The 16,501-nt window shown below is 40.0% G+C and overlaps 1 protein-coding gene across 1 annotated transcript; it reads left to right on the top strand.

The window, feature by feature from the left end:
- Nucleotides 1-9,040: 9,040 nt before the first annotated feature.
- Nucleotides 9,041-15,094, top strand: LOC309587804 (sulfotransferase 6B1-like; the record flags this gene model as incomplete). The annotated part of the gene is made up of 7 exons (XM_082306279.1): nucleotides 9,041-9,293; nucleotides 10,770-10,909; nucleotides 11,578-11,667; nucleotides 12,300-12,426; nucleotides 13,221-13,315; nucleotides 13,835-13,991; nucleotides 14,964-15,094. Exons 1-7 carry the CDS (start codon nucleotides 9,092-9,094, stop codon nucleotides 15,092-15,094), a joined length of 942 nt encoding a protein of 313 aa, XP_082162405.1. The 5' UTR covers nucleotides 9,041-9,091.
- Nucleotides 15,095-16,501: the final 1,407 nt, after the last annotated feature.

Here is a 16,501-nt window from a genome sequence, read left to right as displayed (position 1 = left end):
CTGCCTTGCTCTGAGGTTCAGTCCTGGTCAGAGAAGCAGGAGGTGGACCCTTAGCCATAATTTTGCTGGTTACATCACTGAGTGGTGTCATTTATTTACCCACAGGTAACAGCTTTTTTGATAATGTTGGGAATATTTGTAATTGTTAAAGAAGCAGCAGCTGCCCGAGCATTCAGACACCATTCAGGGAGTCGCGCACACACCACCCGAGACTTTAACTACTAGGACCAGGGTCCCTTCGCAGCGGGCAGCTCCACTGAGCTGATGGGTGCCCCTTTTCAACTCCTCCCTCACACACACTCACTGTTGGGCACTTTCTCTCCCCTCAGGCTTGACCCTAGGTTTCCCCAAAGCAGTCTCTGACATGACATACACCAGGTGAATTTATTGAGTGGCACAGCGGTGAAGAGCAGCTCGAGCTGGGTGCCTCCAGAGAGCGACCCTGAACAAAGAAATCGCTGGACAATTATACCCTTATAGTTTATGTTCCACTCTCCTCATGCAACGGTTTGGTGCAATAGTAATATTTCGGTCTGGGGTCTTCTTGTTCCTTATTGGATCCTTTCCCTGTCTCCAGGCAGGACATTCCTTTTCTTATCTTAATAGTTGCAGCTTCTGCCAATGGTTGTGGCTACCTTATCTTTCTAGTTTGCACTGGTTTACATGCAAGGCTTGTAACAGCCACTTGTGCCATGAAGATGGCATGCTGACCCAAAGGACACCTCTGTGTTCACCTGCTTTTCTGAGGTCCTCATGCACATGGGAGTCAATGTGTATGCCTTCCCTGGGGATGAAGGAGCATGTCTGCAGCCTTATGCACCTGACAGAACTCAACATGTCCCATACTCATGCAGTGACTAAGGAGGACCGTTTTCCTCCAAACCAGGATGAAAAGCTCTGAGGCAGATTTTTTCCCTGCTACTGGCTGCTGCAGACCATGATAGGACAGGGCTCTGGGCTTGAATATGGGAATTCTCTCTTGCTTGTGGTCCCAGGAATGCTTTTCTCCTACTGGTTCCCAAGCAGTGAGGGAAGAAAATTGCATAGTTCAGACATGGAGAGTGCAAATGCTGGACTTCTTAGGAAAAAAAAAAAAAAGGGATGACTTTTAATATCTTTTAAGCCTCCAGACTAGGAGAGAGTGCTTCCAAGAAATATGCAATGCATTTATGCAAGTTTTCTTCTGCACTAGTCAGTTCCCCACATAGCAGATGACTGATTTTGCTACCTGCACTTTGCAGGTGTTGCATTAATATTTCTGTGGAGTAAACGCAGTTCATGAATCAACTAATTAAAGATTCAATACTCATAAAAATATGAATACCTATTAATTTAAGAGTGTTTTAATGTATAAAAGCTATTGTGTCTCTCATGGGGGCATTTCCTCAGAGCAGTTCTTTATCCCTCTCTTCAAAACAATGTTCTCCATTTCTCTCTCACCTTGCAATTCTCCAACCTGATAGTACTTAGGCTTGGGGAAAAGGATATTTTTTGCATTTCTACCACTTTTCTTCCACAGCTTGCTTTTACTCGGTATGTATTGCCTTAACTGGAGATCACTCTACTCTTTTCCAAGTCAGCAGCTACCAAAGGTTAGTAGGAACTCAGCTGGGAAGAAAGGTAATTGTGGGGGTTAAAACCTAATGAGTGAAATGAGAAGTTTCCCACAAATGATCTGGTCTGTATATAATAAGGCCTTCACTAAAGAGTTGTGCTATTCAATCTGAACTTCTTTGTATGATTTAGTAATCATTCTTATTCTAGGTCTCCTTCAAGTAAAATCCATTTATAACCTTAAACCTGAAGGATGTCATTGATTCATTGAGGAATAGGGCGATCCAGCAAAGTGAGTCTCAGTGGCCTCTGGTCGGTGGCCTCACTGTTTTCTGCAGGGATTCAAGGATCCCAGTTAGCAAACAGCTTCTGCTGCTGATCACAAGACAGAGACTAAGTGTGGGAACAGCACTGGAACTAATCAGGGGTGAAAAATAATTTACTAACTTGGCACTCTACACTAGCAGGAGCCTTTTTGTTGTCTTGTCGCACTGACTTTTAAATCCCGGCAATTCTGATAAAGCCTGCAGTTACAGCTGTTATAAAATTGCTCTTAAAAAGGGGAAAGACAGGTTTCAAGCCATATGGTGAGACAGATTTGAAACTGGACCAGTCCCAGGTGTCTACCCTGTCTTACCATCATGAAGGACTCCTCGATCTCTGGCTGGAGGTAGTGGGGGAGACAAAGTAAGGCCTGGAGGACTGAGCTTCAGAAGCAGTTCCTGAATGGTATCCCTGGTACACCAAGGAAAATACCATCAATTTAAGAATACTTTAAATCAGGATGGTAAAAGCTGCAGGTATTTAGGAGTTTTGTGATTAACTATCTACTTTCACTCTTCAAAGGCAGCAAATGTGGGGTTACTATGATGTAGAACAGCCATAGCTATTGGCAGAAAAAGACTTAAATAAGATAAATTACTCACCTAAAAAGAAAAAGACACAGAAGTTTTGCCTTTTCCGAGCCACATGTAGAAATATATTTCATGGACATATTAGTAAGTCTGGTGAGCTGGGCTACTCTTTTATCTTTGTTTGGATGCAAAATCCCTTCATCTTTACACAATGAAGCAAATCTCAATACAGGGAATGGACTTGACCTAGGGAATGTGTAAAAAAAGATGAAAGCCGAGGAACTGTGTTAGGATCAAAAAGGGGAGTGGTGAAGATGAGGGAGCCTTGAGACTAAGAAAGAAGTGGGGTGAAATAGAAAGAGGGAGAAGCTTTCATGTTTTTGTATCTGTGTTTTTTCCTGAGATCAAAGGGGACTGTGTATTTTGATTAACTCTAAGCTGTAAAAGTTCCTCAGATTGGAGATTTGAAGAGACAATTGTCCAGTATCAGGTACATCAAGTGAAATATGAGTTCACCTTTCCCCTTTAGGAATGAATTTGGAGGTATTGAATGGAATCTAATTAGGGAAGATGAGAGCCAAGCAGTCCTGCTGGAGCTCAAAAAAATTAATTGGCAAAATGAATCAAACCTGCTGACCATATGAAAAAAGGAAGAGAAAATCATGAGAGGATAAAAAAAAGTTGTTTGGGTGTTTTTTTTTTTTTTTTCTTTTAATGGATCAGGAGGGTAAGAAAAGGGTAGAACACAGAAAAAAGAGGATGGGGAGAAACTGTATGGAGAGCACTTGACATTTGGCCTGTGGTGAAAGCTCTTCAGCAGAGTCCCTCAGTAGAAAGTAGTGGAGCACTCCTGGGAGGGAGGCTAAGAGCTGAGCAGCCACACAAATGGACTCACTGCTTGGCTCTAGGGTTTACCCCCTGGTTATGGCTGATGCACATTGCCTGGGCACTGCAGGGGAATGTCAGCTAGTCTGGCACATATATCCTTGCAGAAGTAGTTCCTTATTCATGACCACTGGGTTTGCTTGGGAAGAAAAGGCAATGCAGGAATTTTGTCATTTGTAAACGATGAGATGCTGCATGAAGCAGGGGAGGAAAGACAGGCAGTTATGAGATATCTGTGTTCAGACTGGGAAAATCTGATTATATGGCTACCAGAAGACATACTGGGAAGCCCAATACTGAGACAGTGGCTTTGTTAGCCAGTGTCTTGCAGGGCTTGAATTGCCTGTTTCGCATCAGCTTGGTCCCTCACGAAGTGGTTAGGTGTCTCTGCACTGGGGTCTCCATGTGCTTCTTCTAGGAAAAATTGTTTACCAAGGCTTAGGGCAGCACAAATGCTGGAGCCAGCCTGGGTCCAGCACTGCACCCAAAGCATTAGGAAATGTAGCACAGACATCTGGAGAAGCTCTGCATGAAGCCATCTCATGTTTCTCAGGGTTTGTTAGGGGTGATGCTACCAAAAAGAGCTATGCTACTAACTTTACCCTGGAAGCAGCAGAAAAGCACTTACCACACAATAGTGTCTGAGCTTTTAACTCTTGTTCTTGCACTAGCTGCCATTAATCTTCAGTCTGGCTAAATTGCCCATAGATAGTTATGAACTGGGTATTTCTAGGGAAGAGGCGCTCAAATTATGGTTTCCCTTTCTATTCTCTTACATCAACTCATCTCTCCTGTACCCTCATCTCCATACCCTATGAAGGTAGGAGGGTATGGATACAAAGCCCTATGTCCTCCTCCCATGTCTCAGCTTTACTTCCAGCAGTACACACTACAGCTCTTCTCCTCCTCCACAACACACCATGTGGAGCTCAGCTCACTTAGTCCTTCAGAGGGCAGCGGGAGGTGAAAGAAAGTGATAGATCATGGGCCAAGAGTAAATAGGTTGTTATCAGTGGTACCCAAGTTGGCCTGGTAGCCAGCTCATCAGCATCTGAATTAGCCCACAGGCCATTAGCTGGCAGTTCTTCTTTAAACTTTCTAAAGGATTAAATTACAGTGTCATGACTGGGACTCAACAAAATACACGGAGAACCATGTTTTGAAAAAATCAGAGAAAAACACTCTGTAGTTGTTTTTGCATGACTTTCTAGTCCTAATACTACCATATTTGAATAAAACTAAATGTCTTTGATAAGTTAAGTGAAAAAACAGTTAAAATATGGTCTTCAGACAAAGAATTAAATTCTCTTCTCTCTCTGAAAATATATAGTTTTGACTTTATGCTCAAGACTCGAGCTGCAAAATTCCAGCTCCTATAGCAATATATCCACTGATGTCTCATATGTTCTACTGAGAAAGTTGTGTTTGCTTTGGTAATCTTGATTTGTGCATTCAAATCCATATGCTGAAAATGAAAATTGCAATTACTTTTTTTGCAAAGAATGTAACAGGACTAATTTTTTTAATGCACCTGGATAACCTGTTTCGAGATACCTCTTTAATCAGCTTTGTTTAGTATAGTTTATATTTGCATTTTATATTTGGCCTCATTTGCATTGCCATGTTACACTTTGTTTGTATGACACAATTACTTTTGTACTAAAGGCTCCAGAGCGTTTACTATTTCAGGGCCATAGACCATAACGGGATTAGTGACAGGTTTGCAAGAAATAGGACATTTAGTGCATTAGGAAGAATCAGAAAGTCCTCCATAACATCAGTGAGTGTTTTATGACATTCTTCTTTGCTCCCTCCTTCCTGTTTCTTCCCCTTCCTCTTTTAATGTCAGGTTGTATAGATACACAATGAGGCAATAGGTGACTTCTTGAGGTCATTGGCCTGACTCCTCCATCTGCACATTTATTTGGTAGCAAAGTTCTAGTCAGAGACTTCCAACTTTTAAAATTAATTTCACCAATATGGTTGAGAAAGATCCGATAAAACAAACAAGCAAGGAAATAAATCTCTTTTGGTGATGGTTTGAGGATTCTGTTAACATACAGCTGACATCTTCAGGTTAATATAAGAAGATGATTTCTCCAGCATTGTGTGTCATGAAATTCTCTGTATTTACTAGCATGTTCTTTCTTATTACCTAGTGGACTATTAACAGGAGGGAGAGGGCAGTTAACCTTTGCATCTGTACTTTGTCAACTAGCCAATACATTAATAGAGATGATGAAAGCTGTGGAAAATTGCTTATTTCCTACCTCATTCCAGAGAGGGGATTAAGGGAGTGGAAACTCTCCAGAGACAGCAAAGCTGAGGCTGAAAAAAAGCTGTGAGAGAAAAGTTTAGAAGAGACACGTGGGAGATTTTGGGTAGTGGAAAGACAGAGCTGGGTATACTTCTGTAGACAAGGGATAGTGGCCTAATCTGATGTTGTGACCAGCTTTGTCCTGGACAGGGAAGGTGACCGTCACGAAGACGACTCTACAATTACGGAGGAAAACAAAAGATGAAGGAGCATCCTAGAAAATTTTACAACAGATTAGACCCCAGCTTAAACAGTTTTTTAGAGTAGTCAAGAAAATGAGCCCAGATCATGTACTGAAGATTAATTATTTTTCATCTTTGTTTCAGTATTTCCTGTATTTTTAAGTAAATAACAATAGTATCATGCAGGCTGGTAAATAACTTGTTTTGTGGCAGTTGTCTCACACCTGTCATGTACTCCTGATATAATAAGTCTTGTGCAATCAGGAAAGGCTCTTCCCCTGCATTCCTTAATGTGCCTATACCCCCAGGCAGCAGTCTCTTCCAGTCTTCAAAAGGTGCTCCGGCACTGATCATCTTGATGGGTCATGTTGACAGCTGGACACTGGGGCTGAAGCTCCCCTAGGACAGCCCTAGAAGGGGCCTGGATAGGGTGTTCCTTTGTCTGAGTCCTTAACATGGGTTTCTGCCCTACATTTATCTCCCTGTGCTCCTCTGGGCTTGTGTAGACAGGCCTTTGATGAGCTGATGGCTACTGTGATGGGCCTGGGAGTATCTGGGCAGGGTATTATTTGGGCTCCCCCTCCATTGTTTCCCTGTGGTCTTTGTGGGTGTACCTTTCATCACATAACCTAAGACATCCTACCATCCTGGTCTCTGTTTGGAGGCTCCCCTCTGATCAGGCACATGCTACATTATTCAAAAGAAAAAATGCCACATATGGCATTTCCATTGTAGGGTCTAGTTTAAGCCCTACTTTTCATGGATGCATTCATAGAATCCCAGGGAATGTCCATCCCCCTCGAGGTTTTTTTCGCAGATACATGATCAGGGGGATTTAGGGTACCTTCATGAATAGATCAGTCTTAACAGATCCATCTTAAATCTTATTCCGTCATTTTGGAGGACTAATTTATGGAAGCCTTCTCTTACTGAGATTAATGCAGATCATTGGAATAGTTATAGAAACCCACCTCTTCTCATTTACCCTCTGAGAGCATGAGGTTTGCGGGTATTGCTTTGTTGTTTCATTTAACACGGAATGGACCTGCATAAGCAGATCAGTCCACTAGGCAACTCTCAGCTGGCAGTGTCCTGTAGCTATCACAGAAAAGGTCACCAGCCTCTTTTGGCAAAACTCCACAATCAGGAAAGACCAGGTCTGATAAATATGGGAAATCAGAAACCTTTAGGGGCACTGTGGTGGCTTGAACAACAAATATCATTAATCTGGAGATTACCAAATCCTTTAATCTGTTTTTAATCTCCATGTTTTTAAAGCTGCTTCTTAGAAACTTCAAATCAACTGATGTTTTCCATCAGTCTCTGGGTTCAGTATTTGGCAGGATTAGAGGGTCTTCCTGTGTAACACGTATGGTGCAAGGTACACTCCTCCCATCTCCCAGCTCAGGTGTCGTGGCAGATGGCTGTATCAAAGGCTCATATTACTAAATCTTGATCCTGCTTTTTTTTTGCCAAGAAATTTAACTCCCCTCAAAATCCCTCCTCATGACTTATGTCTTCTAATCGGTTTTTCTCCACTAATACTGTTTTTTTTGGTTCCTAAAGATAAAACATGCCTCCAAGGAATAATTGGCCTGACTGCCCTCTCTGGCAAAAATACACTGGAAATTCTCTGGATTTTCTCTATCAAAGTCTCTTTGGACTATTCTGTGATGAGTGAAGTGTAGGAGTGAAATGAGCTGTCTTTCTATCATGGAAATCCTGTTCCAACACTGTGCTATTGCATGAGATACATTAATGATTTACATACCATTTCCCCCCTTTTTCCTTCCTTAGGGAATGCATACTGTCCCAACCCTTTTTTTGCCAACAGGTAAAAATACCAATTAAACACATTTTCTTAGCTTCAGTCCATGACAGTTTAATGCCAAGGGAAGGTAAAGGAAAAAATTAAAGTAAGCTGCTTTTTTGTTTTGCTAGGGTGACTGATTACCCTTCAAGAATCAGCAAAGGTGTTATTTCACGGTACAGCAATTTTTAGCTAACATCAGTGAAGTGATGCAGGTGGTGCCAATTGGCTGCGCTTTGGCACAGATCTCATTCAACAAACGGATTGAGGAGTCATATGATGTCCATTTGATTCAGATGATGCCTTCACATAGGTAGTCTTTCTGTATTGACATAGTTTTACAGAAAAGAGGAGATGAAGGGAAAAGCAAAAGATTTCCATGGACTGAACAAAATTGATGCCAAAATGTAGGGCTAGGTCATCCTGTGATGACTGCAGCATGCCTCAGGGACCAAGCGTGAATCCCTCAGGGTGAGCAAATGGCAAAAGCATACAGGTATGCAGTCGCTGGTCCTCCTGCTCCAAGTGCCCAACAGGCAGCATTCAAAAGACGGAGATAAGAAAGAATGGTATTTACATGCTTGGCATGAATTTTTTGGGGGAACTATTTTCTTGTTACTTGTGACCCATCCTCTTTCCAGAGACTTGAATATTGAACCTGGGCCTAACTTCAGTTTTTCTACTGAGGTCAGTGCAGTTAGAAGCTCAACACCTGAAATGCATTATAAATGCTAATCATTGTAGCTGAGGTTATATTATTACCAACTCAGTAATGACTGATCAGTTGTTAAACAATGATTGAGCTCATTAAGGAAAGAACATGTATAAATGAGTCATTTCCGTGTAACCACCAGAGAGCCAGAACTCTACTGCAGTCCAAACAATGGCCAAAGAGTGTGTGTCTCCACGTGACCTCCTGGGCACCAGCTACAGGGAGCAGTTGGCCACCCTCACGGGACTGTCCACAGTTCAGTCGCTAGTGCACTCAACATTTTCTCTCCCAATCCCAACATGTTTGCTCCCATTTCAGTGAGAATGATGAGTGATATAACAAAAAAAAAAAAAAAATCCCAGCAGAGTGAGTACTGGAAAGAGCAGAACTGCCATGAGGAATATGATTTGTGCCATTTAAACTCCAGCTTGCAATTCACGTTGTTCTATTTTGATATATTTTGTTTATAAACTCTGTGCTGTACTCAGAGATTCTTTGGCATGATATTTTGTAGTTAAGCCCTTTAACCTAGAAAGCGATTGCATTTTCTTGTTTTTCTTGTTTGCTTATGTTCAACTGTTGATTTCAAAAGGTTCAGATGACTTAAGGTCTTTGACTGGAGTTGCGTATTTCTTTATGGTTTCAGAAAGAGTAGTAAATTATTGCTCACAGGATCAAAAAAAAACCCAACCCCCTATTAAAGGGTAATCTGTGGCTCTCTTTTTCTGCATAGCATTTCACATTGTGACGGAGCCTGTGTGTGAGAAAGAGAGAAGAATGGAGAAGTCCAGGATGACTTTTTCTGCTCTCATAGATAAGGCAATGGTTGCTGCTAACACAATGGATCGTGATGAATTGCTTTTTTCTTACAAGGGGATTCTCTACCCTGCTACTTTTTGCAGTCCTGAAGTATTCAGAGCCATGGAGTCCCTTGAAGCCAGAAGTGATGATATCTTTTTGGCAGGATACCCTAAATCTGGTGAATATAGTTTGCTTTCTTCATAAATAAAGTTATGCAATGGCAAATAAGTAGGTTTGTACTAAATATATATAATATATATTATATGATATATAATACTATATATTATACCAAATAATAGTATTTAGAATTTTCACAAAATTTTGTGGAATGTATTTTGTTCTCAAAAAGCACAACAAAGTGAATTATGAACATTTTGTATAGGGAATTTTTCAAATGACTGAGAAAAAGACATTTGATTTTCTTTTCTATAGCATGTAAAGGTTTTTGTTATCTTTACTTTTTATAGTTATGAAGTTAAATGCACAAATTAGAAAGAATTAAAATACAGTTCTCACACCAGAGATAACTAGATCTCCTGATATTGCAGGATCTGCTCTCAAATTTATATTTGTAAAGTTAATAGCTTTATATTTTTACACAGAATGGAGCTTTTGGTACCTTCACATGCCATGCTGCATATTCTTTAGTTTATTTCACACAGATGTCAAGAATATCTGAAATCCATAACTACCAAAAAATTATTTTTGTAACACGAAGTGATCACACTGATCTTTGACTATTGGGAAATCAAGAGATCTTTGCTAGGGTTGTGAGTTTACCCTACATCTTTGCTTCTTCTGCCTGAAAGCACCCTATACTGGCCCATCTCAGAGCTACAGGTTTGGCTTAGCTGTGTCTCATATCCATTTTAATGTAGCTGTTTCTCTCCTCCAGCAATTGGATTCACACTGTCTTACAGTAGGTAGTCACAGTTGACAGGACTGTAAAGTTTTTGCTTTTTAATCTTGTTTTCTTTTTGAAGAAATGTTATGCACCAGAACACAGTTAAAGACTGTAGTGACAAAGATGTAGGAACCCAGTGTCCAGAAGTCAGGAAATGGTAAACTAAAGATGGAAGTTCTCTATAAGCTCTTTTTTATGTTTTAAATAAAAATATAATAAATGTGTATACGAAATGTCACCTTAAAGAATTTTTGCCTATTGGTAAAGAAAATGAGCAGATACAGCACAATTTTCAGATCTAGTTCTGCTCCTGTGTTGAAGTTCTGTGACCTGTCTTTCTTCCCAAGATAATCCTGTGCAACACATCAGAAAGCATATATAATATACTAGGTTTTGAGGTCCAGGTTTACCACCCCAATCCCCCTTATATTTGTCACAATAAAATTTATTACATTCATGCATGTTTTCCTATTTGAATCTTAGTGGTTCTTCTCCTTTATTAGTTAATTTACAATATAGAAGTTAATTTACGATGTACTGAGCCATTTGAGCTGGAGAAATGTGTCCTTATAAAGAGCAAAGGTAGGACCCCAAGAGGTGATTGTCCAGATAGTCAGCTGTGATTCTATCACATGAAAGGAGACCAGGCAACTCACCTGGTGGTACTACCTACCTCTTGGCTTTCCTGGCAAATCCATTTATGTTTATTCTAAAGGTTTTACAAACAATTCTGTATTTTTCCCCTTTCAGGCACAAACTGGGTAGGTCAAATCTTAAGTGATCTGGTAGCCATATTTGAAAAGAAAACACAGAATAAAGAAAGCAGCGTGAATGATGAAGAACTAGAAGAATTCCCCTACCTCGAAATTGGAGATACTGGGAAATATGAGGTGGGCACAGAATACATATGAAAGTTGTCAAAATTTTGTGCTTCGAATACTGAATATATGGTGTGTCAAATATTCCACTGTTTGATAAGAACTCTCCCACTTCTCTGTATGTGGCATCTGGTCAGGATGAATCTCATCTGCATTGCCAAATTTTGAGGGATAAATGGACACTTCAGAGGGCTTGAGAGGGGCACATACTCATTAGATACGCAAGAACTGCAGAAATTCAACGTAGCATGTTTTCTATTTAAGAAGAGTTTCATGAAATGTCAAATACTGAAATAGTGGCTTTTGTCTGTTTTACTAGCTCTTGCTCCTCACCCCTTCTCTCTCCTTGAGATCCTTCAGCTTTCACATACCCCCAGTTAGAGTCTGCATCTTACCTTTAGTTTTGACCCCTTGTCTAACAGAACACATTGAATTCATTGTCACTGAAAAGAATTAGCAACGGATAACCTTTATCCAATTGCTTATTCTTAGGGGTTTTTGAAGATTAGAGCTACTCAGAGGAGTTCACTAAGATCCCAGGATAACACTCACAAAAAAGAAGTATTTCTATCAACTAATAACTGTTGATAACTTTAGCAAGGCAATATTTTATCATAGGCTGATGAAAAGAATACTTGTACTAACTGAACTGTCCACTTTACTCCTTCCAATTCTTAAAGCGAATGAACAAATTACCTTCTCGAAGAGTTATATTTACTCATCTCCTTCCTGAAAATCTTCCCAGTTCTATCTTCAAAAATAAAGCCAAGGTGAGTGCTGATTTTAATGTCTTGAAAACAAACACTCCAACAGAGTTTTTTTAAAGCCAATTCTGCCAATTTCCAGAATCACTCTTATACTTAAGCCTGGCCATTTCTACATGCCTGTTTAAGTACTGCCACTCATCTCACTTAATCTCAGTTCGTCCTTATTGACACCTTTGTGTCAGTCTCCACAAGTGAGACGCGAGGGTGGAACAAATCCTCCAGCAGTAAAATGTATTTTGACACAATTTCCTATGGGAAGCCTTTTATAGTGTTGTCACAAGGGAGGGATTCACGTGTATCAAGTTTCAGACAGAATTTGTATTTTTGTGATTTTTCCCCACTACCTAAATGATGAATGATGCTTGTGTCGAACAAAACATACTTAGAGTCTGCATAATTAATTTGATTAGTCTGTAAAAGATATTTTAATAATTATAGGCAATCATCTTCACAAGGTACTGAAACAAAGTGAAATACTTCACCTTCTGAATTTAGAATGAAATTGCTACTTCTGCAAGTAGTATACAAGATATTGGAAATTCCCCAAACTGCAATTATAAAGTAGATTATTGTTTTCTTCATCCTGTAGTCTGTTATGTCTTTCTCTACAAATAAAGTATTTTCTTTTTTTCTAGATATTGTTGCTGATTCGCAATCCAAAAGATGTAGCTACATCTTTTTACCATTTTACCAATGCCATGTCTCCTCTTCCCTCCTATGAGACCTGGGATGATTTCTTCGTAGCTTTCATGACGAAGAAAAGTACAGTATATTCTTCTGTCTGTGTCAATTATTCCATGTTTTGACTTTGTCTAAAAATGTTGCACTTAGTAAATCAGCTTCACTAGGATTTTTTGGTTGAAGCAGAGACTAAAGACAGAAAGTTAGAAATTTGAACTAAAGTTTACAGTACTTGTCTTACTGCCTGAGGATAAATCCTTATCAAAATTGCACTTCCACAAACTGCTTTAACTTGCACAAACTAATATTTTCTCTGGAAGAAGCAGTTCCTCCTTATCTCTATCTTGGATCCCTTTCACCCTTCCTCTCCAATGTCCATCATCTTGCGCCTAGGCAGACATCTGAACTCCTACATGCCAAATTGGACCAAAGGAATGATTTGGACTAAGTCTAATGCATTAAAAAAGAAAGAAAATAATCCCACTAGTTTAAAATTGCATAAATTCTTCAGTTTGGCATATCACATGGCCAGCAGAAGGGAGGGTTAAACAAGGTTTAAACTGGATTAAGGGACTATGCAAGATGGTTTGAGTACTGATAGCTCTTTGGTAGATTCACATCTGTCTTGAAATACTATCAAGTTTTGCTGTACTGACTTACAAATTGTATCATACGCCTGAGACACATGCACGTGCCAGAACAGCCTGGAGCAAAACCCCCTGATTCCCACAGAAGAGTGTAAACTCTGGCATGGACATGATTAATAATGCCCATGGCTGAGGGATCAACTTAAGGAGTAAAAATTGGTTTATTTCATAGGGAGCTTGTCTAATCTTCATTTATGTTTCATTTTAGAATTCTTTTGTTTTATTTAGTGCCCTGGGGATGCTACTTTGAATATCTTTCCAAATGGAACAAATATGCTGATGATGAAAATGTTATGACAATAACTTATGAAGAGCTAAAAGAGGTGAGGTTACCAATAATTACAAATATTTTATACTTCAAAGAGCATTTGTTCCCAAACCAATTAACCATTATATTCATGTAGTGTATTCAAACTGCATGATACTGTATGAGGTACATTCTTGTTCTAAGGGAAGGAAAGGTGAAATTCAAACTTAAAAGCCTTTTTAAAGTTTTGTTTGTGAAAATGATTCTTGTTTTCTCTTTAGCTGTGCTATAAGCCCAAATCACTGTAAATCAAAATCCCCTGCAAGTTTTTTGGGGGAGCTTTTATATATTCAACAGTGTAGATTTTGCTCAACTGTAAGTCATGTGCAATCTTTTGTGATCTTTAGGAAGACAGCTCATATCTCCTCTGAAATAATTATGGAGAAGACAAACACTATGTACCACTCTAGTCCTAGTGAACTCCATGAATATTCTATATATGTATCCAGCAGAGAGATGTAGGGAAGTGCAAACACCTCGGAAAGCAGTGTAATTTGTTTGAATGCCATGTGGTATGTTACATTCCTCTTTTCAGAATCCAGTTCTGGGTGTGAAAAACATAGCTGCTTTCTTTGGGTTTTCCCTGACTGAGAAAGAGCTTCAGAGTGTGGTAGAGAGGAGCAGCTTCCAGTCAATGAAGAAGAACTCACAGAAGACCCATGGGGCATTTGGCAATATTCTCTTTCGCAAAGGTAGGAAGCTCCAAGAGGTCCAGAGGTAGAAATGTCACACTCAAGAACTTGGGCCATGCATCCTTTGCTTCTTTTTTGCATACATATTAGCATTACAGATTAGTATCAAGCAGATTATCACTCTTCTGCTTGAGAAGACTAGTCAAGGAGCACTGGTGAGGAAGAGACCCAACAAGGCTCTGGCAGCAGGCTGCAGCCAGCACAGGAGAAGCAGCCGCACAGAGCAAATTTGAGAGGCCCACAGATGACTGGCAGGAAGGAGGAACTGTCATGTGTCTGAACTCTCCATCTCTGTGCCAAGATCACTGATTCTTCAGCCATTAGAGGCTTACCTGAGCAGGCAAAACTGGGCCTACTCAGCCTGAGTGGCATCATCACACTTTGCAGGAGAGTGTGGGGTCTCCTGAAGGGGCCACTGTCAACCCGCTGTTCACACTCACAGGTTAGAAGTAAGCCTGGCATGCAACAATCAGGTACATAGAGAAGGGGAAACAAAAAGGAACTACTTTTGCAGTGTAGTGTAGGGGATACAGACATGAGAGGGCCAACATGGCTGTCAGAATCTATTTCTGCATTTTACATTAAAGAAGTCACTGGATAAAAACTCAGGTTGCCGAGGGAGCAGAAACCCAGCTCTGCCTCCTGCCAGATGACTCTTAATCAAGCCTTCATGATCTTCCACCTTGTCAGTCATAACTGACTGGAGTAGAGAACTGCAGGGAAACGGGACTTTAAGCTGCTTTTTTGGACACAGTCACCTGAAGAGGAGTACGTTCTTTTGCATTATAGCAGTTTCACAGATCTGTAGCACCACTGACTTCACAAAATTATATTGGTGCAAAAATGAGTGAAGTTTTATCTTGAAAAATGAATCAACTCCATTTAGTGTACAATTGAACAAGAATGACAGATCTATAGAATAAAAAATAATAAATGTTCTTGTTTTTCAAGAGTTTCTTTGTTTCTTTGAAGGTGGTATAAGTGACTGGAAGAATCTTTTCAGTGAAGATCAGAATGAGAAAATGGACAAAGCATTTGAAGAACATATAGGAAGAACTAAACTGGGAACAAAGTTAAAGTATGAAGTGTACTGTAAAGCCTGAAGAGTAATGAATTGCGGTTAGAGCAAGAGCTTTCCAATGCACTCTCAGATCATCTGAATGCTATATACTGGAAAACTAGACCAAATGATCCAAGCACCTTACTGTAATGATGAATAGTGGGTGTTTGTTTTAAAGGTGAGATCTTTGGCTTGCTTTGGCTACACTCATTTGCTGAATAAGATGGCAACTAACCATATTCAGATAAACTTAACAGCCCTGTTTCAATAGCTGTCACGTGGAAGAAAATGCCTCTTTTCTCTTTCTAGCCAAATTCAGTCTTTCTAGACTACTTATAATTATTTAGTATGTAGAAATATTTTTTTTGCAAAAATGTTTCAAATCAGGCAACATCTTCACAGAAAAAATCACTAGCAAAAATATGGATCTGACACAACCTTAATTAATGACAAAGGATATCTTCCCCATGACTTCAGCACAAGCTGAATCAAAGCTAGAGGGAGGAGAATGCAGAGGAATGGGGATCAGCATTCTTAAGGATTTCAATCTCTCTGAATGCAGAATTTCAAGATGGATTTCAGATTACGGGCTGGTGTTAACAGGCAAGATCCACTCAGAGGCATTGCTTTTATAGAATCATAGAATAGCCCAGGGTGGAAGGGACCTTGAAAGATCATCTGGTCCAACCTTTCATGGGAAAGGGAGCCTAGATGAGATTATTGCACCTTGAAAACCTCCAGTGATGAGGACTCCACCACATCCCTGGGGCGGTTGTTCCAGTGAATGATTGTTCTCACTGTAAAGAATTTATTTCTTACATTGAGATGAAACCTCTGCCAGTGCAACTTGTACCCATTGCTTCTCCATGTGGCTCCTTGTGAATAGAGAGCCTCCGTCCTCCTTGTAGCTGACCTTTAAGTACTAGAATACTTTGATGAGGTCCTCCCTGAGCTTTCTCATCTTTGTGGCCCTCCTTTGGATCCCCTCCAGTCTGTCTGTGTCTTTCTTGAATTGTGGTGACCAGAACTGGACACAGTACTCCAGGTGCGGCCTGAGAAGTACTGAATTATGTATAACCATGAATACTTCTCTCTTTGTATCACAGAAATCCCAAATACTTTTCTTTTTATAGCATATAAATTTGCACTTGCTCCACTGAAGACCATGTTTCTACCTGTATAAAGGTCAGTAAAAAGCAAAATAAAGAAGTTAATGTCTTTTTGTTGTGTTTGAAGAGAGTCCTTAATCTATACACCTACGTGCCACTTCTAAGAATTGCTTTTATGTTTGCCATGCTCCAGCCATAAAATAGGAAAAGAAAATGTAGTGAATACAGAATATTATGTCTCCCCAGTAACGAGCAATAGGACAAGAGGAAATGGGCTCAAGTTGTGCCAGGGGAGATTTTTAGATTAGATATTCGGAAAAATTTCTTCACAGACAGAGTGG

Source organism: Platalea leucorodia, assembly GCF_965183815.1.
Source record: "Platalea leucorodia genome assembly, chromosome: 3".
Classification (NCBI taxonomy): domain Eukaryota; kingdom Metazoa; phylum Chordata; class Aves; order Pelecaniformes; family Threskiornithidae; genus Platalea; species Platalea leucorodia.
The sequence above is the reverse complement of the archived record's forward strand: the minus strand, read 5'-3'. Positions and strand labels throughout refer to the sequence as shown.